Below are 12,224 nucleotides of genomic sequence, written 5' to 3'. Positions count from 1 at the left end.
AATAACTTGAAAATTTGGTTGCGCTTGTATTTCTATTATATATGATATAGCTAATATGATCTATAATATAACATTTTGGAAATAATGGCTTAAACTTAATACTTCAATATCAACTTTTCTTTACAGATATATGCATAACAGATGTTTTAAATTCTAACTGTTATATATAGGCTATCCGCATTTAAAGGCCTCTAGTATTATATTATTTTAAGATCAGTAGTAGTATAATATCTGCTACCTCTTTCTTTAATAATACATATTGTTTTCTTATATAATTTTCGTATAATTAATCTATAAAATATAAATAAGGTTTATTTATTTATTTTATATACATTAAATATTCTAATACATTGTTTTACTTTGAATTTATGTCCGACCGATTTAATAGCTACTTGTACCAGTGAGATAAAATATAAATTTATTTTACATTTCCCTGCTTTACCTATGGAGGAATTAAATAAATTGCCAATGCTGGTACGCCTACATTTGATTAGTGCGGGTTTCGACCCGGTCACATTAAAAAAATAAAAATACATCACGCACACGACGTATCTTTAAAAAGTTGCTAAATTCAAACTAAAGATGGCGCTACAGTGGGTGATGAAACCTAAATGTTTTGGTACGTAAATTTACTATTTTACCTATTTTAGAACTTGCTTTATTACATAAAAACATTTACAACTCGTTATTATTGGTTCACAAAGTAAATCGGTGTAATTTATTATCCAGTTTAGGATATTATGATGTAATTTACACTTTGGTTAGTTGTAGGCCAAGTTCACGATTGTCACACTGCACTGTGTGAGTGAGTCACTGACCAAATGAGGGCTACTTCACCTGTCTACGCGGCCGCCTAATATGTAGCTAGGCCTAGCTAAGGACCTTGACCTTGTGATGAAAATCGCACTAGGGTTCTGACACTCTGTACTGTTTCTATCATGAATTGATCTTAATTTTCAAAAAATATATACTTTTTTGACAAAATGATAATATAAAAAAAAGTAATTTAGGCTAGTAGGCCTAGCCTAGAGAGAGGTCTATTATTAAGTATATGTCCCCTCGATTCGATTGTAATTTATTTTTGTAAATTAATATTTTATTTTTTACTTTTTTCAGGCCATTTACTCAATCAAATTGGGTCACGATGTCTGTCTATGAGTTCAAGTACAAAAAATAAAATAACCACACATTACACAGTGGTACCACGTGAGAATGACGAGCGCTGGAAAGGTGAAATAAAGTTTTATTAAATGCAGTTGTTTTTCAAATCCAATTCACAACTCATGCGGGGATGGGGTGGGGTGGAATGTGCCTCTCTCTCCCAAACATATTTAGGGTTGGAAAGAGTTCAGTTGAAAAATATAAAGGCAAATGCAGTTTTCCAAATCCAATTCACAACTCATGTGGGCCTCACTACCACAGAACATATTTATTGAGAAATATCAAGCCAGCAACATCCTCAAACTTAACTGTATCCAATCATTACCGGTAACCCCTTTTTAAAAATTAAAAGAAAAGTTTTGTTTGTTTGTTGTCTAGATGTGGACATGGAGCGATTTGGGGATGATGTCGATGTTTTGATTGTAGGCGGTGGACCAGCGGGACTTTCAACAGCTATCAGACTTAAACAACTTAGCCAAGAGAAAAATCATGATTTGAGGGTCTGTGTGGTAGAAAAAGCCACAGAAATAGGTTTGTTAACTGGTCCTACTAAACACCACGCGCCACTACATGCCACACAACGATATACATTAAAGTACCACATGCGCATCACACAAGGCATTAATTAAATGCATGCTAGTACTCCTATTTTAACATACTGTAACCCCTAAATAATCAACCTCACTGAATCAATCAAAATTGAACCCAACCCTCTAAATATTCCATCTAATTGTAGTAGCACTAAACATAGCAACATTGTACTAATGTACTGTATGACGTGTGGTTGCGTGTTGTTTAGAAGTGACCGATGTAAAAATATTTACAGTCCTGGTCAAATTGTTGTTCAAACCGCAGTATTTTAAAAATAAGTTAGTGCATGATTAACTAAATTAAATTAATTTGTTGTATTTATTTCATTTGGAGCACTGGTGATGTATGGCTTCATGTGTGGCTGCTCTCATTCATTTAGTAAAACAATAATTTTTATTTTCTGGTTATAGCTTAATTGTTTTGTTTCATACACATCCAACAACAAGCAACTTGCCACTTACAGAAGGGATAAAATATATCATGCTTATATAAACTAAATTTCATTAGGGCAGGACTCCATGATTAGCCAGTGGAGTAGAACCAATTGGGCGTAAACACAACCCTAATCTAGGTTCAAGATCGAACCCTGGACCTTGTGATTGAACGCTAAGCTACAGTTCCACTAGCTTTTGCTCGATGATATTCAGTTATATATATATTTGTATGTTTTCTAGGTGCCCATACTTTATCAGGAGCTTGTTTAGAGATGCATGCCTTTGATGAATTGATACCAGACTGGAAAGAACGAGGAGCACCAATGAAGACTCAAGTAAAGAAAGATGTTTTCTTGTTTCTAACAGAGAAACGTAGTATTAGAATCCCAATAATGAAAGGTATGTTTAAGACCTTGTCCACACTATCAAACTTGTCAAAAAAATGTGATGTTCCCAAATTTGACATCATCCTGTCCATATATGGGCACATCACATATTTTATTGTCACATATAGTTTGATAGTGTAGACAGAGTTTTAGTATGGTTAGACAAATAATGAGTTTGAGACTTTTCGATACTAATAGCTGTTAACTGTTTCCTTATTTTAGGTCTTCCTATGTACAATCATGGTAATTACATTGTCAGACTTGGAAATGTTGTGAAGTGGTTAGGTGAACAGGCGGAAGAGCTTGGAGTAGAGATATACCCTGGCTACCCAGCCAGTGAGGTAAGAAATATTTTATATATCTATAATCATCATACGTCAATTTGAAATTGATAGAGAAACTCCAATAGACTATTGGGGCTATCATAACATTTTAAAAATTGATTATTTTATAAATCGAACAGTGAGAAACGAAAAACACTCCAAAGCATCCTTTCAATAAGACAAGCTATAGTTTTCAACAGCAGTTAAGATTGACAGACATTTTTTTTTTATTGATCATAGGTTCTATACCATGAAGATGGGAGTGTCAAGGGTGTGGCAACATCAGATGTAGGAATCGCAAAAGATGGATCACCTAAGGTAATTAAGCCTTGTCTACACTACACTTGATGTGGGCTGATTTTACTGTAGTTTTAAATATATATTTTATATTTATTAATTTCATGGGAAGTGTCACTTTGATTTTAGATGTTGATTTAATAAAAAATCTTTACTCAATCACTTTAAGATAAACATACACAAACAAAGTGAACCTTGACCTGATTTTAACCCTTTAGCCGTTTGGAGAGTGAGGGGCTGTTGGGGCTCCGTAGATGATTTAACCACTCTCCTCCATGTGGCCCTGTCCTCTGCCACCCTCAGTGTCTTATTGTGAGTCAGTTTGGTCCATTCTTTGATGTTGTTGTCTTTCCAGTGTTTCTTAGTTCTTCCTCTTTTCCTCCCACCTGGTACAGTGCCTACCATGATTGTTATGTTGTTAAAGTTGACCTTTGACCTTTTATTGTCAGCCTAACTTTGAGAGAGGTATGGAACTACATGCAAAAGTAACTGTATTTGGCGAGGGTTGCCATGGACATCTATCAAAACAACTTTACAAGACTTTTAATCTAAGGGAAAATTGTGATCCTCAGACATATGCTATTGGTATCAAAGAAGTAAGATTTTTTTTTGAATGTTTTTGTTTATTATTATGAACTGTTTGATGTGAGTTTGTGGTACTGTTATGATCTTAGTACGTAAATTTTGAGAAGAAAACAATATAAACTATTTTATTTTTCAGCTATGGGAAATTGATCCAGCTAAACATGAGCCTGGTAAAGTTGAACACACTGTTGGTTGGCCATTGGTAACAAAAACTTTTGTTTATTAATAACAGCTTAATTATGCTTATAGCAATGCAATTATATTTGTGAGAATGTGCAAATTTCCACAATTGCTAAATCCTTTTCTACACTTTATGGGAGAACAAAAATGTGATGTGCCTATATATGGACATGATGATAATGTCACTACCATATTTGGGCATATCACTACTATAGTTAGGCACATCACACTTTTTTTGTCACAAAAAGTTTGATAGTGTAGACGGAGCATTAGATGCAGCATAGTGCAATAAAAATTATATACATTTACAAATTTTGACATTGTACCTATTATGTTTGGCACTCCATACCCAAAGGCTATCAATTATAAAATACTGTAGAAAGGTTGTATACAGTGTTTAACACTCCATAGTTTAACTGAGACACCGTATAATATTCAACTATTGTATTTACAACTTAACTCCAGACTCCTTGGCAATCTGCCTATAAACAAAACAAACATTTTTGGCTGTGCTGTTATATACCTTTAAACAAAAACTTATTACAAACATCTACAGTAACTTTAGTTTATATACTTATTGCATTATAATATTTTTTACATATTTAATTAGAATATACAAACGTATGGAGGCTCGTTTATATATCACCTTGATGAAGGTTCACCTTTGGTGTCGGTAGGCTTCGTCATTGGTTTGGACTACACCAACCCATACCTAAGCCCTTACAAGGAGTTTCAGAGGTTTAAGCATCATCCAGCAATTAAACCAACATTTGAAGGCGGTAAAAGAATAGCATATGGCGCAAGGGCTCTCAACGAGGGTGGCCTACAGGTAATATGTTCTATTTTATTTGTATACAGATACAGATTCCTTTTATTATCCAATATACTGAAAATTTCAGTGCTAATATCTTGGCTTTCCTTAAAAAATATAAAAGACAAAAGAACCAACTAATATATCTTTTATTATAATGTCGTATCCCAGCAACAACAACGAGTACTTGTAATGGTGAGTCTGTGCATTCACTGTCCTCATCCTATCCTATTGTATTATTAACATGTTCTTCTTGTATTGCTATTTGTATTGCTCCCCCTGTAAAAAAACAGTGGAACTCCTCCTTTTGAGGCACCACTTAAACACAACGGCCAACCCCTAAAGAGCAGACACCCCTATTACTTTTTTGGGTCCCGAAGATGTCCTCTTAATGGCATTCTACTGTTGGTTTTGGTTTATGGAATGTTTTCTGAGAGTTGTGGGAAAATTGACTGTACAGTTGATATATAAATTATCAAGCGTATATTTACCGATTAATTTTATTCTCCAGTCCATTCCCAAGTTGGCGTTTCCTGGTGGCGTATTAGTTGGTTGCAGTCCTGGATTTATGAACGTACCAAAGATTAAAGGAACGCATAACGCAATGAAGAGCGGCATGCTGGCGGCAGAATCAATCTTTGACAAACTCAGCAATGAAAATTTAACATCAGAAACAGCAGGTATGTTTGTTGTTATTTATTTACACTGGCCGACTGGTCTCCCAGAGGTCCCAGTTATGATGATGAGTGGCTGTGATGTTCTAGTACACCGTGGTAACCCCTACTCGTCTCGAAAGATGTACTAGGCACATTTAACCATTAGTTTAATATCGTTGTTTTTTGGTCTTACAAATGAGAACAAAGTAAAATTAGAACGAGTTAGGAAGCGTGCTGACAAAATTATTGGCTCTGACCTATCAACTATTCAACAAACATATGAAAAAAGAGTATTACATAAAGTTAACATGATTATGAATGACCACACACACCCACTAAATAAGTACTATGTTTTAAACAGATCGGGTATCAGGCTACGTCCACTAAGAGGAGATCATGATCGTCTTCGAAAGTCTTTTGTTCCAAATTCTTGCCATTTATATAACGCAACTATTAAAAGATAGATTGAAAATGTAATTTGTTTTAATTGTATATAATACTGCTAATATATATATATATATTTTTTATATTTTTATATGTTACGATATAGTATTTTTTATATTTTTTTCTATGTTTGATGTTTATTCATATTTTGATAAGATCTTGTATTTTTGTATTCATGACTATTTATATATTTATAATTAATTATTTGAGAGCTTTTCAACAAAACGAATTTCCTTTTGGACCAATAAATTTCTGTATTCTGTATGAGCTAGATGTGTACACTGTAAAGTTTCTACCACCAGAACCATGGAGCAATTGAGCCTCGAACCCTTGCCGATGTTATGGCTACATAATTACACTTCCACTGTCTTAACCGCTTGACCACTTACTCGGGTAAACAGTGATTGATCGCTCCTCTAGGCCTAGTGTTGGGTTCCAAGGTCTCCCCATCCATCTGTAATGTAACCCACGTAAAATGATCATCCCTTTTTTTTACAAATTTGTTGTCTTGAAATTAGGTATTTATTGTGATGATTATGAAGATCGCATCAAGAGTAGTTGGATTTGGAAGGAGTTGTATTCCGTACGGAACATCCGTCCATCCTTTCACTCACCTCTTGGAGTTCTAGGGACCATGATGTATACAGGACTATTCTATTTCATCGGCAGGGGAAAAGAACCATGGACTTTAAAACATAAACGTGAGTTGTTCATCTGATTTTGCTTCACAAAGGAAAATATACTTACTTAGTCCGGGACATACTAGAACTTATATGACTAGATTCCTCCATAATTTCCTATCTGCCATTGTGACAGCTAGTTCTTCTCTCTGCATACCAGTATCTATCTATAGTACATCAATGTATATGAGTGCTGGTCTTCCTTGTTTTGCAAGCCCATTTTTTGGCAATAATTAACCTCTTCAGGGGAGACCCGCATTTACCTGATACTGTAGTTCTCCCTTCATCGAGGTTCTTCTATATACATATCAATAATAATAATATTGTATTGATTTCTTATTAGATAAGGATTCCGAGACCTTAAAACCAGCCTCACAATGCACCCCTATTGAATATCCTAAACCAGATGGCGAGATCAGCTTCGACTTACTAAGTTCAGTCGCATTGAGCGGAACAAACCATGAGGGTAACCAGCCTGCCCATTTAACGCTTATGAATGATGATGTCCCGGTTGAGAGAAATCTTGCCGTGTATGACGGACCAGAACAAAGGTTTTGCCCGGCAGGTAAAGACTGAATATTATTAAATACAACGTTTGAAACCGATTGGTAATAGTTTACTCCATGTCTTGTGGTATAGTTTTCACTCAAAATTATTATGTAAAGATATGCTATTCATCTTCATACAGTAGAATCCCTATTGTCCACTTAATAGGAGTGTCCCCAGAATAGGTGTCCTACTCTATCAGGCCTTTTTATATTTCTGATTATGGCGTCATAAACTAAGGCATGCACCTAGCGTCTATGTCATATTTGGCGAAACATTTATTAAATCATATATTAATACAAACTTTTTTCAGGTGTTTACGAGTATGTACCGGTTGAAGAGGGCGACGGAATGCGATTACAAATAAACGCTCAAAACTGCGTACACTGCAAAACATGCGATATAAAAGATCCAAGTCAGAACATCAACTGGGTCGTACCGGAAGCTGGTGGTGGGCCCGCATACAGCGGCATGTAAGATTTATATAATGTATAGATAACAAGAAGATGTTACTAAATCGGTAAAGAAATGATAATGAAGACTATACCATGATACAGAATATATTAGTTAAAGGTTACTTATTGAATTTAATGATACAATACAGTGTGTGAATGGCTTACCTATTCCCGGTACTGTATCTATAACTTTCCAGTATCATGGGCAAATAATGTGATACAGTGTTTACATGTGATGCCTATCATAGGCCATAAACTAAACCTTATTATAATACAGGTGCCACATGTGACACCGTATAATTGCCTATGATACTGGTACGAATTTGTGTTGATACAGTATGGTGAATTGGGTAGTATGGCGGGTGTAGAAGGGAGCTATTAAGAGCATTTAAGACTTTAAATTAATTAAAATATTGTGAATTTTATGGGTATTGTGATTGACTGAATTTGTGTGCATTACAGTAGTGGAAATGCCTGGGATATGTATTCCATTTCTTTATCATATATTTAATATACCGATGCTTTGCAATATTTATACTGTACGGGTGTGAAATCAGTTAAATCAGGTTTCGCACATTAATTTAGCATTTGATTGTCATTGGTATCTGTTAAATTAAAGTATGTTATATTTCATTGAAGTTTTCATTTTGTAATGTATTTAGGAATCTGTGAATAACGCTGATTTCACATCGCGCCCAGATTCGGTCAGACGCTTGGAGTTAAATACTGTGAGCGTTAAGTGCGCTTTCACATCAACCACAAATTTATTTATCTGTTGTCAAGTGAGGCCATTCATGCTCACTGTTGTTCGGTAAGAAAAAAATCGTATAATTTCAGAAAAAAAATGGCTTCATGATCCATTGCATCGAATTCCAAGTCCGAATTTGTTGTAAACGATATGCTTTACCACTGAACCCATTTTCCACGCGCGATGTGAAAGCAGATTTAGACATTTTAATCACAGCCAGGACCCAGAACTCCAAACCTATAACTACATACTTCTTGAAAGGAAAATAACACAAATATTCAGTCTTTCATTTGATTTTATTATCAGACGATTTACAATGTAAATACAATTTTTAAGCCTGTAGACATTTATGCAATGAACTCATATGGGATGGGCTCTACCAGTTGTGGTTGGTTGTTCTTTGTTGTGACAAAGTGTGCTGGTCTGGGTTGTTTAGCCTGAGAAAGAAATGAATGAATTATATTAACTAACTAATATTGTAGGCAATGCGATGGGGATAATTTTGTGTTCCTGAAAGCATTGTCATTTCAGAACATTTATTTTTCTTTTTCTGTACAGAGTTTGTGATAAAAAATTATAAATAAGAGTGGCGAAACCTAAAAGCAAAAATTTGTCAAGGGCTGCCAAACATAAAAAAATAAGGTACAATTTAATATTAAAAAAACAACAAAAAACCAGAGTATATTTAAGTTGACTCAGGCTGAATATAACTGCCTGTGGCTGTATTCACCAAAGTCAAATATTTTACTTAAAGGCCAGGTACGGGAAAAAAATTTCTATTGATCATACATTCCAATAATTATCGATCTATAGTTTCCCCTAGTTTCATAATTTTTGGGATTTTATTTGTGTTACACGAGCTTGTTGAAAATAAGCACTTTCTTATCAGTGGGGTGGGGGGGGGGATAGTTCAAATTACAGAGTAAAATCTTTATTCTTTTGTACACAAATTTTGTAAATAGAGAAGCATTTTAAAAAGCTATGAAAAATAAACGGTGTGGTAAAAAATGTTATCAGACATGACAAAATATAGGTAATATAATTTGAATTTTACATTTCTGGTATTTTTATTCAACTTCAGATTTTTATTTTCATGCTATAGCAAAAATTATCCAATGTTTATCCACCATCTTTTTTCACCTTCTAGGGAGTCACCAGACATGTTATTACTTTAGGTTGAACTACCTAACTACTGAAAAAAGTCTTCCTGGTTTTTATGGCAGAATTTTGCCAAATTTTGTATTTGACCATATTAAGGGAAATTCATGTTTTCTCGTCTTGATTTATGTACAATTAACCAGATATTATATTTAAAATTCATGCCTGTACCTGAGCTTTAAGTCAATAAATATTTCAGGATTTCACTTAAGTGCTATTCATTTTAGACTTGTATATTTCTAATTTGTAGGGCAAGTGTTCTGTGGTGGTGAATATTGTTACTTAAAGTTTAGGTAATGGGTAAAAATATTCAAATTAAGGTCAGAGGTCAAAGATGAATTTTAGAAATTTAACAACATGGGTTTTTATAGACAATGTTTACACTTTCTCTATGATTGGCACATTCACTTTTTTTGACATGGGGAACTGACTATAATATTAACACAAAATGTAGATAGTTTTAAACAGCCTAGAGTTAAATTATAACAGAACGTGTAGTTGAAAAAAACTCTTACCTGTCGCCTAAGGTTCAACCTTTCACCAGTCTCCTTTGCAGCTTTTTTCATCTGCTCGTTCTTTGCAACTCGGTTTAAGAAGTCAGTCCTGCACTGTGATGGCTTGATGTGCTCAACTCGTACATTGATTCTCTTTGCAATGATGCGATGTCTACAAACAAAAATCACAAATAGTTATTTATCAATTCAAAATTCATTTATTTGTCATAACCACTAAACTAACCAGCTACCATTTTTTAAATATATGTATATTTTTTTTTTTGTGGCAATAAAAGGTACTGCCAAAACATACAATTCTTTGGAACTCTATCCCATAAGTGATGTGCCCATATATGGACAACATGATGTCATATCACTACCATATTTGGCCACATCACACTTTTTTTGTCCATCTACTTTGATAGTGTAAACATGGAGCTTAAAGGCGTTCCACCTAGCATTTTGAAACCAGAAAAAAAAAACTCATTTGACCAATTTGAGTGCAGTTTGATATCCTTACCACCCTCATTTGAATATTGGTGCACACAGATAAACTTACTTGATTTGTTTGTTGACAACCACACCAACTGCGTGCGGTGTTATATTGTAAATGCGGCCAGTCTTACCATGGTAGGCTTTGTATGGCATACCTTTCTGAAATGCACCGTTTCCCTACAGAAAACAAAAGAGTATCGTACAGCAGATTGGCCTAATATTCAAAATCATTCAATATTAAAAAGTACACAAAATTTGAAATCTTCATTTATATTACATCAATTTTTTTTTTTAAGTACTTAAAAAACTTGTGTTGTTTGTCATGGATAGAATCACCAATCCTAAGTCACAACAAGCAAAGCAATGTAAAAATCAACTTGAGGGAAGTACAGTAGAACCTTCATTTTATGTACGGTACGGGATCGAAAGGCGTACGTAAAACAGGAGATTCGTAAAATCCAGGTTGACCTTAAATTGACCCCAAATACGCAGAGATCGTAGCTATAAAGGCTACCGTCTTTGCCTAGGCCTACTTTACTGTACAGCATGCAGGTGGTAACTAGCTAGGCCTTGCCTAGACTATTCAGGCCAGGCTAGCAGGCCTAGCAAGATGTGAGGCTCTACTAGAAAAGTACAGTATATACGGCCTGTGCGTTTAATATCAATGTTCTTGTATTTTCTATCAATAAAAACAGTCGCTGCTGTAGGGGGAATGCACGTGTGTAGCTTGTCTCACACAGCAGAATTCCTTACACAGCCATGGCTTTGTTTGTTGTTGTTAAATTGCGCCCTCAATGTAAGAAAATGATGACGTCATCGGTTATTTTAAGCGTACATAAAATCCAGGGAACGTAAAATTAGGGTACGTAAAACACAGGTTCTACTGTAATGAGATGGATGTTTCGGTTCCCTTTTGGGGATTGGGGACGGAACTTTATGCTTAAAATAAAAAGGCTAACAAACCTTGATATCAACATAGTCGCCAGTCTTGTAGAGGGTCATGTAAGTACTAAGATGCTCAACGCCATTTTCTTTATAGCCTTTTGAGAACATGTACCGAGTACCACGGCGGACACCTGTTGTATTTGTTTTTACCATCTTGCTTTAGTTTGCGCCAGTGGATTCACTGATCTATGAAGATAAAAATATAACAACTGATAATGAAAAAACAACAGAGGAAGTTTAAAATAAAATATTTTAGAAAATATACTTTTTAATATTTAATAACAAAATCTAAACTTCAAAACACTATAAAAGAACACATTTACCCCTGACACCACATGCGCACATCACACACGATTGAACATCATGTATGGTCGGCTTAGCTAGAGTACAGCATGACCTGGAAACCTCCCCTCCGTGGCCGAGACCCGCGAGTGCAGTGACAAGCTTCTCGGTCGCTAAAAGTTAAACCGACCGACGGCCTAACGCCGTTGTAACGACACAATATTTTCAATTTGGCTATTATATAAATATGTTATAAACTATTTTTATCAAACTTAAACAAAGAAATAGTTTAATTTCATTTGGCTTTAATACATTAAGTGTACAAACGATAGTTAATGTGTAATTATTCATATTATGTCAAGAAAATAACCGTACCAAAAGCTCGCAATGTGGTGCTGGAAAAAAGGCCGAAGGAAACGGACACAGCACGTGATAAATTATTTTTAAAATAAATAATTAATTCAATTAAAACCTGTTAAAATGAAAATAATAAAATAGAATATAATTTATTCACATTTAAAATATTATTTAATGGTTACTTTAACACACAATA

General features: G+C 34.6%; 2 protein-coding genes across 2 annotated transcripts; one reads left to right on the top strand and one right to left on the bottom strand.

The window, feature by feature from the left end:
• The first annotated feature begins 589 nt into the window (after positions 1 to 589).
• LOC140048570 (electron transfer flavoprotein-ubiquinone oxidoreductase, mitochondrial-like) lies at positions 590 to 8,182 on the top strand. Its single transcript, XM_072093313.1, has 13 exons — positions 590 to 619; positions 1,117 to 1,230; positions 1,540 to 1,692; positions 2,427 to 2,585; positions 2,795 to 2,913; positions 3,136 to 3,213; positions 3,642 to 3,788; positions 3,914 to 3,979; positions 4,568 to 4,786; positions 5,280 to 5,448; positions 6,387 to 6,569; positions 6,892 to 7,113; positions 7,408 to 8,182. The coding sequence occupies exons 1-13, from the start codon at positions 601 to 603 to the stop codon at positions 7,569 to 7,571; spliced, it is 1,812 nt and encodes a 603-aa protein (XP_071949414.1). The 5' UTR covers positions 590 to 600; the 3' UTR covers positions 7,572 to 8,182.
• A 392-nt stretch (positions 8,183 to 8,574) lies between these two features.
• LOC140048571 (large ribosomal subunit protein eL21-like) lies at positions 8,575 to 12,089 on the bottom strand. Its single transcript, XM_072093314.1, has 5 exons — positions 12,047 to 12,089; positions 11,408 to 11,575; positions 10,509 to 10,621; positions 9,971 to 10,121; positions 8,575 to 8,734 (listed from the first exon to the last, which is right to left on the bottom strand). Exons 2-5 carry the CDS (start codon positions 11,540 to 11,542, stop codon positions 8,645 to 8,647), a joined length of 489 nt encoding a protein of 162 aa, XP_071949415.1. The 5' UTR covers positions 11,543 to 11,575; positions 12,047 to 12,089; the 3' UTR covers positions 8,575 to 8,644.
• Positions 12,090 to 12,224: the final 135 nt, after the last annotated feature.

The sequence above is a fragment of the Antedon mediterranea genome, chromosome 5 (assembly GCF_964355755.1).
Source record: "Antedon mediterranea chromosome 5, ecAntMedi1.1, whole genome shotgun sequence".
NCBI classification, from domain to species: Eukaryota; Metazoa; Echinodermata; class Crinoidea; order Comatulida; family Antedonidae; genus Antedon; species Antedon mediterranea.
Note: the sequence above shows the minus strand (reverse complement) of the source record. Positions and strands in the feature narration are given on the sequence as shown.